General features: G+C 37.8%; 1 protein-coding gene across 4 annotated transcripts in view; it reads left to right on the top strand.

Moving 5' to 3' along the window:
• Positions 1-19,376, top strand: part of PTPRG (protein tyrosine phosphatase receptor type G) — a 718,534-nt gene extending 699,158 nt beyond the window's left edge. For all 4 annotated transcript variants that reach the window (XM_058726333.1, XM_058726331.1, XM_058726330.1 and 1 more), the window contains 4 exons: positions 14-160; positions 905-1,047; positions 14,119-14,254; positions 14,847-19,376. In XM_058726333.1, coding sequence (XP_058582316.1) covers positions 14-160; positions 905-1,047; positions 14,119-14,254; positions 14,847-14,993 — 573 coding nt within the window. In that variant the 3' untranslated portion in view covers positions 14,994-19,376. The remainder of the gene's footprint in view (positions 1-13; positions 161-904; positions 1,048-14,118; positions 14,255-14,846) is intronic.
• The last annotated feature ends 1,484 nt before the right edge of the window (positions 19,377-20,860 follow it).

Here is a 20,860-nt window from a genome sequence, read left to right as displayed (position 1 = left end):
GCGGTTCCCACAGGCAGAAGATGAGTTTGTATACTGGCCAAGTCGAGAAGAATCCATGAACTGTGAGGCCTTTACCGTCACCCTTATCAGCAAAGACAGACTGTGCCTCTCAAATGAAGAACAAATTATCATCCATGACTTTATCCTTGAAGCCACACAGGTAACCTAAAGCTGCCTTTCTCAGTCACAGCCCTACCTGGGCCCTGCATCATCCAAGTAATAACAGAGTAACTTACCACCTCAAGTCGGGCCCAGGCATTTGAGTATGACTTCATTATAAATACGTACACTTCCCTTTTGCCTTCCTTCAAATATTTGCTTTTTTCAGCTGGGTAGATGAAATGTAACCGTTCCTCTGATTGAGCATGCATACAAATAGGTCTGTTGACCTAATTATAAAAACAATATACTAGAGCTCAGTATTTTCTTTGCCACCAGAAATGTAAACATTGCAATGTGTTGCAGATGATAAGATTTTTTTTTGTTGTTTTTTTTGTTTTGTGTTTTTTTTTTTTTAGTAAACGACATTTTGATGTATAACAACTGCCTTCTTATGGGGTGGATATGAAAGGACGAGGAGGATAAGTTATTATAACTTAAATGATGATTTAACCTCTCATTTTCTTTCCTTTCAATTTATAGATAAGATAGAGTAGGATACAAAGTCTCATAATTTATTGGCACCTGCAATTTTATTGTCACCTGAAACAGAATTTTACTGTTTCACTAACATGACCTGGTCATTTTTTAATGGCAGGCAGGCCTCCCTAATATTTTTCTTCTTACCAGCCCCATTTTGGTTAATGGGGCATTCTTCAATTCTATCCTATCTCAGGAACAAGTTCTAGTCATTAGATTACAGATCTAATGGGCTGGGCTGTGACTTCTGTTGTATCGGTTACAGGATGACTATGTCCTAGAAGTTCGGCACTTCCAGTGTCCCAAATGGCCTAACCCAGATGCCCCTATCAGCAGTACTTTCGAACTTATCAATGTCATCAAGGAAGAGGCCTTAACAAGGGATGGCCCCACCATTGTTCATGATGAGTATGTATCTATTTCTTAATTTTAAAATTCAAACATGTTTCTTGTGGAATTGCTATAGGAGTAGAAAGGGAAAGACAGACTCTATCTGCTTGTGACCAGTCTGAGTTTTTTCCAGTGTCTACAGGGGCAGGTTGTAGAGCTGTTTGAGTTTTAATGTGTCCCACCCTTCCAAGGCTTCAGGTACTCCTGGAGTGTATGTTCTAGAAAGGTGAAAGCACTGTACCAGCCTACAAAAGTACACTGGAAAGCTTTCTGAGGTTTTATGTTTCAAAAACAATTTTAAATTATTATTTCCATTATTTAAACAATTATTTTTATACCCTACACTGAATTTCAGCAAACATTATTAGGAAAGAAGACTTTTAATTTTTTTAGAAGGATGTTTGTTTGTTTATTTTGAGAGAGCATGCACACCCAAGTTGGGGGCGGGGGCGGGGCAGAGAATCCCAAGCAGGCTCCACGCTGTCAGCCCAGAGCCTGACACTCAACCAGCTGAGCCACCCAGGTGCCCCTAGAAGAAAAATTTTTAAATATGGTTTCATTGATTAGGAGTGAGAAAATTACTTATTAATGATAAATTTAGAGTTTACAGTCTGTTTGGAAGTTCAAAGAAGACAAATAATTTGTGCCTGGTGTCAAGTCTTCTGGGCATCCACATGGTATTCAAACCTAGATACTTTCCTTCTTACTAAAGTAGAAAGGATCATAGGTAAACTTTATGGTATATGAATATTTGGGGTCAAACGTAATGACTGGCATTGACCTGTAAATCACTTGTGTAATTCCAGATTGTTCAGAATCTCACAGACCTTTGGCTAATGTGGCACCAATCAGATATCTTCATTTCTGTTTTATTTCCAAGGTAGCTCCTTTCGTCAGCAGATTCTCAGTGCATCCATTACATTCATTAAATCAGCAGCCACTCTGGAAGCATAGATACTAACCACTTTGAAAGTCAAGCTTATTGTTAAGTCTTTCAATTTTTTCTGCAACATGAAATGACCACAGACTTCCAGTTTAGGTCAACACCTGTACCTCAAATCATGGTTCTCTCTTATTTGAAGAAAGCCATATTAATGGCTGCTTCCAAAGAGTTTTCTGGAGTTTGTTTTAGGAAATAATGACTGTTTCAAAGTAACTGGGCAGCCGTTACAGGTCTATGAAAATTTAGGGTATGCAATTATAGTATAAAATTAACGCTGCTTCTAGAGATTTTTTTTTCCCCACTAATCTGTATTGGCTTTTCAAATACCTTTGGGGTTTGCCAGCTGCTATCAATTCAGCCTGAATTCTAATGTTGCTGCCCAGTTCTGTGATTTTGCTGTTATTTTGTATTCAAGTTGGTAATGGAGCTAAACTTATATTTCATGGGTAAGGGAAGAGGGAAAGAGAAAAAACAGCAACTTGGTAAGTCATTTAAAAAGAACTGTTTGATTCTTTTGTCTAGATTCAGTTTGGGGATATATTGTCTTAGTGATTTTTATTTTGTGCCTCATGCTGAATGTCACCTCTGAAATTAATCAAATGTAGTTTGCAGGCCCACACAAGAAAAGAGTAAATTAATTCTGAACTAGATCAGCACATAGCATGTAGGTGAGCTAGATTAAAAACCTCCTAAAGACATGTGTTCCTGTATCCACTCTTTAGGAGATAAGGGATTCCAGAGAAATTACTTTTCCCCATTACTCAAGCAAATCTGAACTATTTAAACACCTGCTAGCAGTAATACAATCTTGTGAACACCAGTTACCTTTCAGTTTCCATCTTACCTACTTTTTGTGCCTGTTAGTATCCCTTCCTCGTGGCTGACAGACACCTCTAATTTAGCATGTCTAAGACCAAACTCATCCTCGCAGCCTGCCTCCAGCCACTGAGTTGTGCAAAGCAGAGCCCTTTTTGTGTGTCCCTTCACCTCCACATCCGACTGGCCACGAGTCTTACTGATGTCACCCATTCTTTCAGTACACTTTCCAAATTCCTTTGCAGTCTGGCCAAAGTTTACTCATGCAGCTGTCATCCTAGTCCTCAGTCAATTCCTTCCTGTAGACCACCTTATCCCTGCAGATGCTACTTCCTTTGAGTGCTCTGTCAGTCAACAGACACTTCAGAAGTCATTCTCCTTGAAACTATCAGTGACTCATCCCAGTGGTCATCATTCATCTTTTAAAAATATTTATTTTGAGAGACGGCCGGGGGGGGGGGGGGGGCGGGTGTTGGGAGTGCAGGGAGAGAGAGAATCCCAAGCAGGCTCATGTCAGCACAGAGCCCGATGCCGGGCTCAATCTCGGGAACAGGGAGATCCTGACCCGAGCCGAAATCAAGACTCAGACGCTTAACTGACCAAGCCACCCGGGCGCCCCTAGAGGTAATCATTTAAAATCACTGACAGACATCACATTCTTAGCTGTGCTGTTCTTGTGTATCACATCATGTTGCACCCACTTGTTCACGGGACTGTCACCCCCTACACTGCTGACACTGGCAGTAATAACTTATTTGTCCCAGTCTCTACAGAGTGAAGCTTAATGCCTGGCACATAGCAGGTTCCGTGCTTCAGATTATGATGACCTACAAATGAAGGATACATACATACAATATCCTTAATGTGAACCTTTCCCAGAGAGCCTTGTGCTTTGCGTTTTATCATCATCTTACCTGCTTAAAAATGTTTAAGTGAGCAGGCTTGGAGGCCCAAGTGTTTGCATTTAAGGCAAAGAGTTGAACTTCGAATGCACAAACTAGATATTTATCTGGTCTTCACAGAGATCTCTTAAAACCTACTCTCAGGGCTGTCAGCTGTGTCATGAGGTGGACGAAGTTCCTAGAAAAATGATCTAAGGATAAAATTCCTCGCCCAAAAGTAAACTGATTGTATCTGAGCACAAGCACCATTTATAAAGGCAAACTGCTTTATTCACAGCATCCTGTATTCAAGATTCAGAGGCTGATGTGTAGCATTACTGTCAAAGTTTTTAAGCAGACCCTATGTTCCTTCCGACAGAAGAGGATTAGAACATAAGCACAGTTTTTACCATCTTGTGGGACAACAGATTAGACATTCACTCACAGAAAAACAGTTTCTTGTGCAAATAGTTATTCACTCTGCATATAGCTCTATCGTCCTATTAGATACCATAGAAGGCTAATTTGATTAATAATTCTCAAAGAATGATCCAAGGACTGCTGGTTGGGAAGGAGGCCCTTCCGGGGAATTCAAAAAGTCAAAACCATTTTCATAATAATACAAAGATACCATTTGCTTTGTTCATTCTCACTCTGACAGCTTCTGTAACAGGTGCTTGCATGGTCTTGTGTTTTGACATTTCCTCAGTTCTAATTTTTCATACGATAAATAGAGGGGATATAGCCCAAATAAGCAAGAGCTCTTTGAGTATCACCAGTAATCTTCTAATTTGAACCTGAGATACTCCATAGGAGATGCATAAATATATGGACTGCTTTCTATACCCACTGCTGCAAAGACCCCCAGAAATAATTCTGGTTTTCTTTGAACCTTACCACTACCCCACTAAGAGGGTAATTTTGGGATCCCTTCTTCACATAAGAAAAAAACAGGTAGTGTGAAGCTCATGGCCTGCATACACATATATAGTTAGTGTCAGAGCCAGGACCAGCTACATAATTTATGGAGCCCTATGGAAAAATTAAGAATTTCCAGATGAAAAGTTCGAAGTAATGGTCATAAAGTTGCTCACCAGACTTGAGAGAACAGTGGACGTACTCAGAACCTCAACAAAGAAAGAAAAAATACAAAGAAGAACGAATAACTGAAATGAGAAATACACTAGAGGAAATCAACAGCATGTCCACATACACTAACATTACTGGTATCGGGGTCCCACAAAGAGAACAGAGACAGAAAGGAGCAGAAAACTTCCCTAACTTGGGGACGGAAACACACATATCCAAGTCCCAGAAGCAGCCTCAAACAAGATGAATAAAGCAAGACACATAATAATAATAAAGATAAATCGAGGATTCTACAAGTATCAAGAGAGAAGCACTAGTTATTTACAAAGGAAAGCTCTCAGCTGATTTTTCATCAGAAACATGCAAACCAGAAGGAAGTGGCATGATATATTCAAAGTGTAGAAAGGAAAAAACCCATAACCAAGAATACTATACCCAGTTACCATTCACAGTTGAAGAAGAGATACAGCATTTACCACACAAAAATTAAGTGAGCTCATCACCACTAATCCAGCCTCAGAAGAAAATTAAAGATGCCCCTTTGGAAAAGAAAAGGCTGTAAGTAAAAAATTATTAAAAAAAAAAAATTCACTAGTAAAACCAACATAGTAAATCAATCTTAAAACTAGTATAAAGATTAAAAGACCAAAGCAGTAAAATCAATTATATCTAAAAAAAAAAAAAAAAAATTGTCTATTTTGTGACTCCTTTAAGATGTACAATGACATCATATATATATATATATATATATATATATATATATATATATATATCATGGAGAGGATAAGTCAAAGTGCAGTTTTTAGAATGTGTTCAAACTTTAAGCAACCATTAAAATACACTGCTGTATATTTAGGATGTTATATATGAACCCTACAGAAACCACAAACCTAAAACCTATAATAGATATACAAAAGCAGAAAGAAATCAACACATAACACTAAACAAAATCCTCAGTCACAAGGGAGAAGAGCAAGAGAAGAAAAGACATAGAAGAACTACAAAAATAACCAGAAAACAATGAACAAAATGACAGTTAAAGTACATACCTCTCAAATAAGTAAGTGGTTTAAGTGCTCCAATCAAAAGACATAGATTAAATGGATAAAAAAAACAAGACCCAGATGTTGCCTATAAAAGACTCCCTAAATAGATATACAGACTGAAAGCTGAAGGGATGGAAAAAGATATTCCACAGAAATGAAAAAAGAAAAAAAAGAAAAAAAAAAAGAAAAGCTGGGGTAGCAGTATTTATAGCAGACAAATGGACTTTAAAATAAAGAATAGGGGTGGGGCGCCTGGGTGGCGCAGTCGGTTAAGCGTCCGACTTCAGCCAGGTCACGATCTCGCGGTCCGTGAGTTCGAGCCCCGCGTCAGGCTCTGGGCTGATGGCTCGGAGCCTGGAGCCTGTTTCCGATTCTGTGTCTCCCTCTCTCTCTGCCCCTCCCCCGTTCATGCTCTGTCTCTCTCTGTCCCAAAAATAAATTAAAAAAAATAAATAAATAAATAAATAAAGAATAGGGGTACCTGGGTGGCTCTGTCAGGTAAGTGTCTGGCTCTTGACTTTGTTCAGTTCAGGTCATGATCTCAAGGTTTGTGAGATCAGGCTCTGCACTCAAGTGCATAGCTTGCTTGGTATTCTCTCTCTCCTTGTCTCTCTCTGCCCCTCCCCTGCTCATGTGCTCTGTTTCTCTCAAAAAAAAAAAAAAAAAAAAAAAAAAAAACATTTTAACAAGATCAGGACATTACATATGGTAAAAGGATCCATCTAAGAAGAGGATACAACAACTGTAAATATCTATGCACCCAACATAGAAGCATCTAAAGGGGGAAATTGATGGTAAGAAAATAGCAGGGAATTTTAACACCCACTTATGTCAATGGATAGATCATCCAGATCGAAAATTAATAAGGAAACACTGGCCTTGAACAAGACATTAGACCAGATGGATTTAACAGATACATACAGAACATTCCATCCAAAACAGCATAATACACATTCTTTTCAAGTACAGATGGGACTATTCTCCAGGATCACATATTAGGCCATTAAGCAAATCTCCATAAATTTAAGAAGACTGAAATCACATCAAGCATTTTTTCTGACCATAATAGTATGAAACTAGAAATAAATTACAAGAAAACCTGGAAAAAATACAAATATATGGAGGATAAATAACATGCTATTAAACAACCAATGTCTCAATGAAGAAATCCAAGAGGAAATTAAAAAATACCTGGAAGCAAATGAACATGCAAAATCTTTTGAGATGTGGCAAAAGCAGTTCTAAGAAGGAAATGTATAGCAATACAGGCCTACCTCAAGAAATAAAACTCTCAAGCAGTCTATCCTTAGGAACCTAAAGGAGCTAGAAAAGGAAGAACAAACAGAGCCAAAACTTAGGAGAAGAAAAGAAAAAAGATCAGAGTAGAAATAAATGTAGACTAAAAAAACCATGGAAAATATCAATGAAGGGGTGCCTGGATGGCTCAGTTGGCTAGGCATCCCACTCGGTTTCAGCTCAGGCCATGATCTCATGAGTTCATGGGTTTGAGGCCCCACAATGGACTCTGCGCTGGCAACACAGAGCCTGCTTGGGATTCTCGCTCTCACCTTCTCTCTCTGCCACTCTCATAATAAACAAATAAGCTTAAAAAAAAAAAAAAATCAATGAAACCAAAACCCGGTTCTTTGAAAAGATAAACAAGACTAAGAAACTTTTAACCAGACTCCTCAAGAAAGAAAGCAGACTGAAATAACATTACAAATGAAAAAGAAGTTACAGCCAACACCAAGGAAATACAAAGGATAATGAGAGTGTACTATTAAAAATTCTAAGCCAACAAGTTAGACAAACCTAGAAGAAATGGAAAAAATAAATCTGTGCAGCCACTATGTAAAACAGCGCCGAAGCTAGTCAACAAAGTAAAAATAGAAATACCATATGATCAGTAATTCCATTTATGGGCATTTATCAGAAGAAAACAAAAACACTAATTGAAAAGGAGGCATGCACCCCTATGTTCACTGCAGCGTTATTTACAATAGTCATAATACATAAGAAATCTAAATGTCCGTAAATAGATGAGTGGATACAGAAGATGTGATGTATGTATACAGTGGGATATTACTCAGGCATTAAAAAAAAAGAAAGAGAAATCACCTTTTACATCAACATGGGTAGAACCAGAAGGTATGGGGCTAAGTGCAGTAATCAGATAAAGACAAATACAAGTGATTTCACTTCTATGTGGAATCTTAAATAAAAAGAACAGAAGTAAACTAAGATAAACAGAACTGGTGGTTGTCAGTAGTAGGGAGATGGGTGAAATAGGTGAAGGGGGTTAGTAAGTACAGACTTCCAGTTATAAATCACAGAGAGGATTTACAGGAAATATACTTAATAATGTAATAACTTGGGTCACTATCATGGTGAATAGTTCCTAACATATATACTTGTCAAATCATTGTTACACACCTGAAACTAATATGGTATATCAACTATACTTCAGTAAAAAAAAAAAAAAAGTTCCAGATGGCAACAGCACAGCATTAAACTAAGAGCAGGACTCTTGTGAGCAGGAGACCCGTCAGACCGTAGCCAGGAAGCTGGCCCTGACTGCAGTCAGATCCAGATCTAATCCTGCTGGTTAACACTGCCTCCCACTGGTTGTCACAGGAAGCACTCTGGCATTCATGTCCCTCATTTCTCCAGACCATGTTTTCCTACTTTATTTTCTCATTCACTTCCAAAGTTTTAAATTTTTTTTAAGTACTATTTTAGAGAGAGATTGGGGGAGGGGACAGAGAGAATCTCAAGCAGTCTCCAGGCTCACTGAGGAACCCGGTATGGGGTTCAGTCCTACGACCCTGAGACCACAACCTGACCTGAAATCAAGAGTCGGACACTCAAGCAACTTAGCCACGCAGGCACTCCCCAAAGTGTTAATTTCTTAAAGTCCTGCGGAAGGCTTTCATGTTGCCTTGATTCCCCCGGACCGCTGCATATTCAAGCTTTAACTCTGTTTTCCTTTTTGCCCTAATGATTTCTACGGGAAGCTTTAGTTTCTTCATAGTGACAGAGTTATAACTCTGGATCGCATTTTTGGTTATGATTTTTAAAACTTTTTTTTAATGCTTATTTGAGCAATAAAGTGATTGTTAAAACCTCTTAAAAGCGAAGGTACAATAATTATATGGAAGAGTAAAAAATATAATTAAGTGGGCAGAGGTATTATACACACTGACAATACAAGGAATCCCACTGTGGTTTAAAATGAATATAGAGCACTTACATTACTGTCCATCAGGAACTTCAAGGACTTCTATTTCTTCGAGGTATAGGCAAGGAAAGATGAAAACACATTTTGCTTTCTTCTTAGCTGCACTAAATAAACATTCCTCTCAATGGGGCCCTTTGAGAAAGGCAAACAGTGAATCTGTACACTACTCTTGTTTTATACATGTTATAAAATTACTAGTATCACTTTTTCACCAAGTTCTTATAGTCTGAAGGGCAAATCCATGAAACTCAATAAATATCCTCTAATTCTATCTAATTCCTAATCTGAGAATGGCCTCTGTTTTTTCAGTCTTTACCCTTTCACTATCGTGTTTGGTATGTAGAAAATATTTAAATGATATGTGGATTTGATTAATTTGACTTAGTTTCTGGTCCTGTTTGAAATCTTACTGTGTAGGTGCTTCCTTTTAATTTAGGTGCTTATTTAAGAGTGGCTAAATCTAAGAAAGGCAATCCAAGGACAGGCAAGAGTACATCCACATAGAGTACACACTGTATAAGATACGTAATACGGGACTTTTCTATCTGAAAGGCTATGGAGAGCTTTAACAAAGAGATTGGTTTGGGGGACAGGGGGAGGTTGGGGAAAGGGTCCTGAGTCTAACAGTTTCACTGGAACATATTAAGCAAAGGTTAGATTTTTGTCCTACTGGAAAAAATAATAATTAGTACAGAGGATTAAAAAAAAGAAAATGCTAGTCATGCTCAATAAGGTAAACTGAGTACAATTTAGAATCTGAGGAAAGTTAACATAATGATCAAAGCAAGAAGAACAACAACAAAGTGTAAATCAGTTACTGGAGCAGTTACGATAGAACACATGCTCAGAGATCTAACAGAAGACTAGGACATTAACCAGAAACATGTATAATCAAACAGGGACACATGAGAGAGTCCAAGATAGGGGAAAAACAAGAGACAGGCTAGTAGTAGTAGAATGGACAGAAGTGAAATCAAACTTAGTTACAGACTAGATAGGTGAGTTCTAACATACGTCTCAGAAGTGATCCATGTTGACAAAAGAGATTAAAGAAATAACGGCTGAGATTTTCTAAGAACTTAAGTCTCATAAAACATACAGTTTTGGGAAATGGTGAAGAAAAAAGCAGGGAGGGCATAAGTTGCCATTGGGAAGAAAAGCATCTACCGTGTATCTGCAGTTACACTCAAAATATTTGGTAACTGTTCATTTGCTGAGGTGTGATAATGTTTATATACATAGTTTTTTAATTTTATCTCTTATACTAAAATATTAATGAATAAAATACCTGAGATTTACTTCAAAGGATATGCGAGAGGAAGTAGATGTGAAACAAGATTGGCCATGAGCCAGTGACGGCTGTAATTGAGTAATGGCTACATCAAAGTTACAGTACTTTCCAGTGTTTGATGTTTTCTCATAACAAAAGGTTAAAATAGAAATACTTTAAAATAAACGCTTGAAATTGTTTATACCAATACATGTTTAAGTCTCAATAATAAGTATAATAAATGATGTTTACTGAACATATTTTATATACTAGCTTCTATTATGAGCCATTAACATGTATCAGCTCAAACTAAAGTCGTCTGGCAAACTGTGAGGCCTTGGCCAGTTACGTCACCGGAACGTATCTTGTTTCTTCAGCTTTGGAAGGGGAATAACAACAGTCATAGCACAGGATTATTGTGACGATTAAGTTGGTACACGTAATACCTGCAAGAGATCCTGGCACATAGTAAGAGCATAACACACCTTAATGATCACCAAGAACTGAATAAACAGACAAGTTCCCAAACTGTTAAGGCCCACCAGGTGCTCACTAGGCTATACTTAAACAGTAACAAACACAGGAGATTTAATGTAACCTTGATTTAAAGAAAAAAAAAAAAAAGGATAACACCAGAATGGAAAAGTATAGGCCAATCTTACTTATTTGATCATGGGTACAAAAATCTAAATAAAATACTGTCAGAATCCAGTATGTTGGATTAAAAGAAATATGTATCATTAAAAGTAAGATCACTTCATGTATCATGAAAAGGGTGTAGAGCTGGTTAAGTGTTACCACTGCTCTCTCAAGTGAATTCAGGGCATTATTAAAGGAATTGCTAAAAGAGTGAATAGGTGTTGGAAAGCACAGGATAAAATCACATTCACTCGTGATCTCCCTCCCCAAAAGAAAACACTCTTAGCAAACAAAGTCGCAAGTATCTTCTTTAACTTGATAAATGTTATTTATCAGAAGCCCACAGCAAACATCTTTATTTAACACGAAAAACTTAGGGGCTTTACCATGAAAGACAACAATAGGAGACCCCCTTGCAGTGTTACAATGCACAACTACCGGGTCCTAGCCCATGCAATAAAAGCAAAAGATATAAGAAATACAAAAGGTGAAAAGAGACAAAACTAACATTATTGGCAGATAAAGATGAAGCCAACTTCCTAGATAATCCACAAATTATTAGAACTTAAAAAGGGTTCTGCATGGCAGGATACAAGTTCACCATGTGAAAATCACTAATGTTCCTATGTATCAACTGAAACCAAACAAAAGATCATAAAAAGAGGCCATTCTTAGGAGTGACAGACTCTAAAAAGGCACCTAGAAATTACCCTAAAATGAAACTGGCAAAGACAATGAAGAAAACTGTAAAATGTAAATGATAACTACAAAAGACCTGAAAAAGGGAGAAAAGATATCATGTTCATGAACAGAAAAACTCAAAAAGAGGTTACTGTCCTCTAACCAATCTATGTATTGAGGGCAAACTAAGCAAAACCCCAGTAAAACTTTTTGTGTTCCTTGAGCATTCAGTTTCAAGACTAATATGAAACAGGACGGGAAGGAATCAAGGAGTAGAGGTATTTGGAAATGAGTGTACAAGTAAAAATGAAAATACAGATGTTTGAAGCACAAAAAAAAACATGAAACAATGAATGTAGAGACAGCCAAGACTACAGGAACTTGCTCTTTCGGATGTCAGAACATTAAAAATCTATAGGAATTAAATGTAGGGAAATACAAAAAATAGATTAAAGGGCCAGATTTCAGAAACTATATGACAATTTAGTATTTGATACAAAGGAAACGCAATGAGAAAAGAGGAGACTATCCAATAAAAAAAAAAAGTCACCCATTAGAAAAATAAGTAAAATCAGACCGTAACCTTATACCAAAATAGGATTCAGATGAAATATACAATGAAATGTAAAAAAATAAAAATAGAAAAATGTAGGAGAATGCTTTTAAAGTGCTGGGTTAGAAAAAGCATTCTCAAGATTCCAAAAATGAAAGATGAAGCCATTTGATTATGTGTAACAAAAGTACCTACAAACAATGTTAAGGGAAACTGAGACACTGGAAGAAATATTTACAACCTATGCTACAAATAAAAGAGAGCTAAGAGAAATGGCCAAAGTATATTAACACACAATTTCAGAAGAGGAAACACAGGCCATAAACACAAAAGATTCTCAAACTTCCTGGTAATCAAGAAAATGCAAATTAAACTAACATTAGGATACAGTTTTTCACCCATCAGATTAGGAGAAGCTTTTCAACTTTAAAATGACGAGAAGATGGGGGCGCCTGGGTAGCTCAGTCAGTTAAGCATCCAACTCTCTATTTCAGCTCAGGTCATGATCTCACAGTTTGTGAGTTCAAGCCCCATGTCAGATTCTGTGTCGACGGCGTGGAGCCTGCTTGGGATACTCTCTCTCTCCCTCTCCCCCATCCCCTCTTCACTCTCTCAATCTCAAAAAAAATAAACTTTAAAAAAATTCAAATAAAATGATGTCAGAGAAACAAGTGTTCTCATGCTGGGAGGGGGATAAACCGGGAACAACCACTAGGAGAGAAACATTGCAGTATCTTTAAAACTAAAAATGGGCATACCTGTGAGCCAATTTTTCTACTCATGGTAATTCCACTGGTATGCCCAAGATACGAACCATGTAAATGCCCACCTACAGGGAAGCCAGTGAGTCCAGTATGCATACAGCATGAAAGTAATGAATCAGACTGAAATGTACCAACAAACTGGACTCTGGGCAACTGGACCTAAATGTAGAACAGTTTTTACCTCTAGCTAGCTGACCTCTAAAGTTGGGAGCTTTGGTCTTATTTGTATTAAAGATGTAAAACATCTGTAATGTTTCAATTTCATATAACGATAAACTCAGAAACTGCACATAAACTGCACTATAAACTGCACATTTAATAGTTTTTAATAGAACAGTGGGCACAAGCCATATAAATATGCAAGCCATATAATTTCTAGTTTCATTTCTACCAGCATCATCACCTGGAACAATTCATTCAATCCCTGTGTTTTCTTAACACTAATGTGCCACCAGAGGTTCCTGGAAAAAAATGGGATTTCCATTCTAAATGTGTGTGTGTGTGTGTGTGTGTGTGTGTGTGTGAGAGAGAGAGAGAGAGAGAGAGAGAGAGAGAGAGAGAGAGAGAGAGAGAGAGAGACTGTGTCAAAAACAACCATATTTTTCCAAGACTTTTATCAGAGGTCCTCTAACTGGCAAAATTCCACTTCAGTGCCAAAAACAATGACCTAATGTGAAATTCATTTTGAAACTTTTCTGACTGCATTTTGAGCCACACATTTCAAGTCACGTTTTTTAAGTTTGATTTAGCTGGGTTTTTTTTTTGGGGGGGGGGATTTTTTTTTTTTTCAGATCCTTTCCCTACCTCTGCACATCCAGGAGCTTGTAGTTAGGGTTCTCATATTTTTCCCACCTCGTCCCCAGCATTAAGTCTTCTATAGCTATCCCCAGTCTAATTTTAAACCTCTCATTTCATCTGGAGTATCAAGCTGAGCATCTGATAAGCCAGTTTGGGAGCTTTCACATTCATGAACAAATGGCACCTTTGTGCTAGTCTCTACATCTTCTCCCCCTGTCCAGCATTTCACTGATTTCAAGAAGAGAGGTCACTGCAGTCCGTGTGCAGACTATGCAAACATATGCCACCATGCAAATATATGGTGTTAATTTCATTCCAGTAAATTTAATCCCTTAGCAAATCTGAAATAGCATTTTTTTTTCCTCCCCAAGGTATGGAGCAGTTTCAGCAGGAATGCTGTGTGCCCTTACCACCCTGTCCCAGCAACTGGAGAATGAAAATGCTGTGGATGTTTTCCAGGTTGCAAAAATGATCAATCTTATGAGGCCTGGAGTATTCACAGACATTGTAAGTACTTTGCTTCTTTGTGAAACCTGTTCCTCCATCAACCGAAACTCAGGCAAACACTTGAATTAGAGCAGCGGTTGTCAGTGAGGGGTGGTTTTGCCCCGCCCCCCCACTCCCAGGGGATGTTTGGCAACATCTGGAGACTTTTTTTTTTTGGTCATCACAACTGGCGATGGAGACCAGTGCTCTGGCACCGACTGAGCAGAGCCCAGGGAAGCTGCTAAACATCTTGGCACGCAGCAGACACACCTCTCCAACAAAGACTCATCTTCCTGAAAACATCATTAGTGTTGAGAGCGAGAAACTCTGCTTTCTAGAGTATGGTATTCTCCAGTTCTAGCACAGGGATATTCCATTCTCTTAATTCACTGTCTGTACTGAGAATGAGTTCCCAACTAACAACAATCAAAGTGACATGCAGAAGGCAAAGGTCTCCACTATGAAAGGATTCAAGTCATTTTTTAAAGTTTCTTAGCATAAATGTATATTCTTGTTTTTTTATAATTACCTTTTTAAAAAAATCGGTCTTTCTACCTTAGATGAAATGACTAAGCTGTTCTTTGTCTCAAACTGTCTTCTCCTTGTTTTTCAGGAACAATACCAGTTTGTCTATAAAGCAATGCTCAGCCTGGTCAGCACTAAAGAAAATGGAAATGGTCCCATGACAGTGGACAAAAATGGTGCTGTTCTCATTGCAGACGAATCAGACCCTGCCGAGAGCATGGAATCTCTAGTGTGATTGGAATCCCGAACGGGCACTTAATTTGTAAAACTTCTGAAGACTGAGAACTTTTTTGAGGCCTTTTTTGCCAGACTCTAGGTTATACAATAACCCAGTTACTTTTTTACACTGATAAAAGTTTTGATATTTATTTTTTGCCATTTTATGTCTTAATGGTATCCTACTGAGCATTTGCACCTCTGTTCATTTCACACAGTGAAACGCAATTTTACCTAGTTTGCACTATATGATCAGTGTTACTGCCTATAATCTAATCCTAAAGCAAGCCCTGATGTGACATTCCATGAGAACACACATGCTACTTTTTAGTTCAGTACAGTGAAGGTTTTGTCAGGACAGTGGATCTTGGTTTTTTTATTATTATTGCAAAAGCAGCAGCATCCTCCTAGCAGGCAATGCTGAGCTTTTCCTCGGTCCTCTCCTCTGTTTGTTTTAGGCACTGCTCAGTACTGTCTGCCTTCTGTACTTTAATGGAGTGGATGGGCATTGTTTTCTTGTAAAGAAGAGCAGGTTCCTGGGAGCTACTGAGACAGTCTGTCAACCTCATGGCCTTGAAACAGTTCCGTTTATGACGGTAAAGGTATCCATTAAGAAATTAGAAGGCTTAAGAGCTTTATGTGAACATCACTTATTAGTTGAAGTTATATTCATAGCTTAAAAAAAATTCCCCAACTGTGTCAAAATAAAGGATATCTCTGTATTACAGTTTTCACAGTAGCTATGTGGACGGTGTGTGTTATTTCCATCTTGACCCTCTGAAATAGCTACACCCTGCAGTCAGGGCTATCTTTTACAATAGGGATATGGCAATAGTTTACACATCTCCGCTATCCCTTTAGTAACTCTCCATTAATGCTTCTTGGTTTCTAATACCATACATCATGGCAGGTAGAACAATGAAAATTTCTGCAGGTGTGTAACTTTGAAATTAGCCCTCTAAAATATCCCTCTTACTCATCTAGCACTCTAATAAAAACTACCTAAATAGTTAACATTCTTTTCTTTCCTTTTTTGCCAAATATTTCCTGATAAATTCCATAATGACATATATTCTTGTACTTAGGATAAAACTGAAAATACTTTATTAGCAAAAGTCTTGGGACTATGTAGATTCCCACACGTGGAGAAGTCTGATTTGGAGAGACAAAATCAGAATCTTGAATAAAAGAGGATATGGATATTTTCAAATAGATTTTCAAAGATGGGGATGGCTTGGTGTGGTTTAGCCCCAAGAACAGACACACTTCCCTCAAAGAGGCTAATAATCATTACACAGAGCCCAAGGAACTTATCTGATCTAGCCTCTGGAGCCATATTCACCCTGCCGTAAGTACACAATTGGGAAATTAGGAGCATTGATAAGAAATTTCAGTTCAGTTAGAAAAATAAGCTCCTTACTGAGATATGTTCTATTACATATTTGTGTTTAAGGGATGGCTTCTGTTAGAAGTGAAGTCATCACCAGAACTGGGCCTGTCAAGAAGAAAAGAGTTTTGGTTAATTTTTATGTCAATAAACTTCAACAACAACTCCATACTGGCTACTATCATACTATCTGGGTAGGTTCTGTGACATTAATGATACTCAGTGCTGAGGTTCTATTTCTCTTAAGTCGGCTTTCTGTGAAGTCTGTCAGAGTGGTGCTGAGGAAGCAAAGCCACTAAGGAGAGGCTACCGGCCAAGTTTGGGAGTTCCGATGCATAGGCCAGGTTGATGGCGTTTTCATGAACTATGTCACTTGCCAGGGTTAATCTCATGTTTTCATCACATAAATTCTACAACATGGCAATAGTCCACTGTTCACCAACCATGTAGGTGAGGCTTAAGGAAAGGTGCGCAAGTGAGCGAAGTCCGCTAAACTGTACGTGCTAGAGGAAAGAACACCTCTGCTGCCCCTCCACTGCCGTCAGAGGTAACACCAGGAAGCTCTATCTACACAGAAGGAGAGAAGCTTGAACACAGAAACACCACAGCTGCCGGAAGGCTGAGGGGAATCAGGAAGGGCAAGGTTGCAGATCATGGCAAGAGCTAGATCCTTTTCAGTCAATCAAGCAGATTATACTTAATTTATATAGAGTATTGATAGGAGTGAACTCTTTTTTAGTACTTGGCACAGGTTTGGCTGTGAGAAGTAATGTTGGGGTTCATGGTCCCTTGGTAATTTTTTCTGAGACAAATGAACACTGCATAGAAAACAGCACGTATTTCCTTCTGTGCTATTTATAGAGGGCTCAATTCGTGAAAACCGTTAAGTTCCAACACAATTCTGTGACCATTTCTTACATGGGTATCATAGTTATAATAAAAGAAAGATCGCGAGTAAACAGAAGCATTGAAAAGGGTGGCTTGAAGTTCTCAGAGAAATTGTGTGTCTATAGTGGGCTTGAGCCAAAGTCTGCAAATCCTCACACACTGGAACATGAGCAGTTGCTGTTTGCCCATCTTGCCTAAGTGGTCCAAACACACTTCAGTGAGGACAGCTCTGTTCAGCAGTTCGTTCCTCACTTGCCCCAGAGAGTGTATCCTGAATATGATCCTTCATTTGTTATCAGTAGAAATATGCTTGCATCTTTCCAGAGGCAGAGAGTTTCAAAGATGGTGTTTTGTTTGAGACATGAACACACTGCTTAACTACACAACAAGGTTATTACCATTTGCACTCAGGGGGAAAGGAAATAGCTATTGCAAACGATCATGTGCTATTTTATAAAATAAGCTGGTGGGTGTATGAATTTAGCTCTAGGTGAACAGAATGCACACATCATACAACACTGGACTGCAGTGATCAGAACAAGTGGCCATACTGGGCATCAGAGGAGACCCCTTACTGGCATCAGGAGAACTCTTTTTGCATCCAAAAGCCACAATGTCTTCTTTTATATACGCGTGTGTTAAAAAGTTAACTTCTGAATTTCAAAAGTAAGATCATTGAATTGGTTTTCCTAAATTTTTATGCCTTGGAGCTTTAAGAGTCTATTTCAAGTTGAAGAGTCCAGCACGGTCAGAGAAGTTGATGGTGTTCAAGGTTTGGCTGTTGGAAATTTTAGCCCAGAGTGACATACTGAAATCAACAAATAACCTTAATTATTTTATAATGACACAGCACAACTGCCTTGTTAGGAATTTTTTTCTTAAAATGCATATATATTTAAAAATTAAAATATAGATACCAATTTACCAAAGATACATATTACTAATTCTAAGCAAAAAATAAACCCAAACTCATCACAATTTAAGAAATAATAATCAAAATGTAGTTTGTCTTAAGAATTTAGCAATTATACTGGAAAATGCATTTTCAACTCCTGTGTTCTAAAGATTATGTTCAAAAGGTGCCAGTGAATTTTTATATGAAGGGAAAATGCCTGCTTTTTTTTTTTTTTAAACAGCTATAATTTCACTTACCCCTTTGCGCTTTCCCTTAGTTGCCATTTAACATGCGATACTGGCTTTACTTATCTCTAGAAAGAAGGCATGCTACAAATAAGAAGGAATTGTACTAATATTTGGCCTCTACTTTGTCTTAGCTGTTAAACTGTTTTTAGTATTTTTGTTAAATATTTGCAAAGGGAAGCATTTTCTACAGAGGATAATTAATTTCAAGAAAAATCTTGAGTTTTAAGAAATAAACATCTCCAGAAAAGGAGACAGCCGATTTTATAAAATGTTGCAACTCTCCAACATTTGGGGTAGTGACTCCTTTTTTGTTAGGACATTTGAAACTAGCAAGCAGCCATTGTTTCTAAAAAAGAAAAAAGAAAAAAAAACCTCAGCCTTCATGTTAATTCATGTTTCTTTCACTTCATTTTGAAATAGCTAAAATCATTAAAACTGTAAATATTTTGTTGCTTGGATAAGCATCTTCTGGAAACTTTGTATCTATGGTATATAATCATAGAATTTTATATTTTCATATAAAGCTAATTTTTTTCTAGTTTCAACTCCATCATAGTTTTGTTTTGTTTTGTTTTTGTTTTAGTTTGTTGGGTTTTTCTTTGTGGTGGATATGTGAATTCAACTTTCTGTATATTGAAGTAGCAAGAACTATATCTTTGCATTCCAAAAGAATCCAACACGTGTTATTTCTTTGAGGCAGTGATTGTGAAACTTGGGTTTTCTTTCTTAATTCCATTGACCATTTGTGCAATAGGAATTAGACATAATTAGTCACTGAATACATTCGTTGCATTGACCCATTTGGAAAAAGTGATTGTTGTTTTGTTTTGTTTTTTTAATTTGTTCAGGGGGGAGGGGTTTTGTAACCTGAAATTTTTCCCTTTTTTCTTCTGTTTAAAACTATATCAAATCATTCTATTATAGTGTTATTTAATATGTAAATTGTATTGCTATACATAAAATAAAGTATGGTTTTTGATGTAATCATTAGTGCTGAGCATTTCTATGAAAGTATCTCCAATAAAATTAAGTTACTAGTCTCCCTTAACAGATAACATTTATTTTACTACCATGAAAACTAAGACAGAGGGTTGGCAGGCATAAATGTAAAGAGTCATCTTCACATAGGCAGCAAACCAAAAGAAATGTCTGTTCTGAATTCTACCTTTCTCAAAGAGTGAAGAATGACAAATGTTTACCTACATATGGAATCAAACTTGATTTGCATTATGAATCTGCTAAGGTGTAAGCAGAATTATTACTTCCTCCAGTATACCAACTAGATTTATAGCAACTTCTACCTCTTATTTACGATGTTGGATGAAGGATGTATCCTGCCAACACTTTTGGAGACTCTATGAGATGTATGTAGGATCCCTACAATCGCTTCTACTTATGAGCAATTTTGACATTTCCAAACAGGGAGGGGCACGCAGGTCTCAAACCTGATGGCTTGGGCCCACCATGCCCCCTGAACTTTCGGTGGGCTCACATCAGGAGCTCAGTACTACCAGGGCCCCCATTTTTCTTTCCACAGACAACAAGAGCTGACGTTTCATTCTCCCTAAGTAACTAGGAATTTAAGAAAAAATACGTTAATCTATTCCAGGGCTCTCTTAGACCAACTCCAGCACAAAATAATGAGTCTCTCAGATGATAAAAACCCTAGCCTTGCTCAAATTACACCCTCAGAGACGTAATACTCTGTATCACAGAGCGCAACAGGTCACAAATTGATGGTCTACAGATACAGATTATTCGGCCCATAATTTTAAAAAGTCACATGAGCGATCTACCAACATCTTAAGAAATAAAAGCTTTGACATCAAGATTCAAACTCTTTTCAAAAATGTGGGCAGTGTTACAACACCAGGCTCACATTTTCACATGGCATTAACAAGCTGGAACCGAGTCACCGTTGCCCTTTTTAGGTGCTGCTTGTATGGTCCGGTTCACCTGAGTCTGTCTCTCCTGTCAACTCACGTCTGCCCCCTGTCAGCCATTTAAGGAACCTGCATGGACTCTATCAGCAGTTGCATAAGAATTCTGAGGTCACCTTCCATCATTAAAATCCCAAGAAGCCAGGATGGGCAAAGAGGGCTTCCACATTCCTAATTACTTCTAAGTCCACCCAAGCTGCCACCATGCAGCAGCAGTTACAACTGTTCAAAGGAATTAACCAAATTAACTTATAAACTTATAAACTTGGTTTTCACGGTTCAGAATAGAATATGGACAAAGAAGCTTCATTTCTGCTACCAAGAATGGGGCTAAGAAACAAGAATGCAAAAAGCTACTGGTTAAAAACTCCACTTTCTAACAGCTAAAATTCTGACTGTTAAGAGCTGTAAGATTTAGCAGCAAGTTACAGGCAGCCGTGCCCTGATTCAGAGGCAGGATTAAGGACATTGGCTTTACCTTTATGCCTGTGTCGGTAAGAGAGCATAATGGCACCAGCAAATAAGAAC

Source organism: Neofelis nebulosa, chromosome 4 (assembly GCF_028018385.1).
Source record: "Neofelis nebulosa isolate mNeoNeb1 chromosome 4, mNeoNeb1.pri, whole genome shotgun sequence".
In the NCBI taxonomy this organism is placed as follows: Eukaryota; Metazoa; Chordata; class Mammalia; order Carnivora; family Felidae; genus Neofelis; species Neofelis nebulosa.
This window is presented reverse-complemented; position numbering and strand designations above follow the sequence as displayed.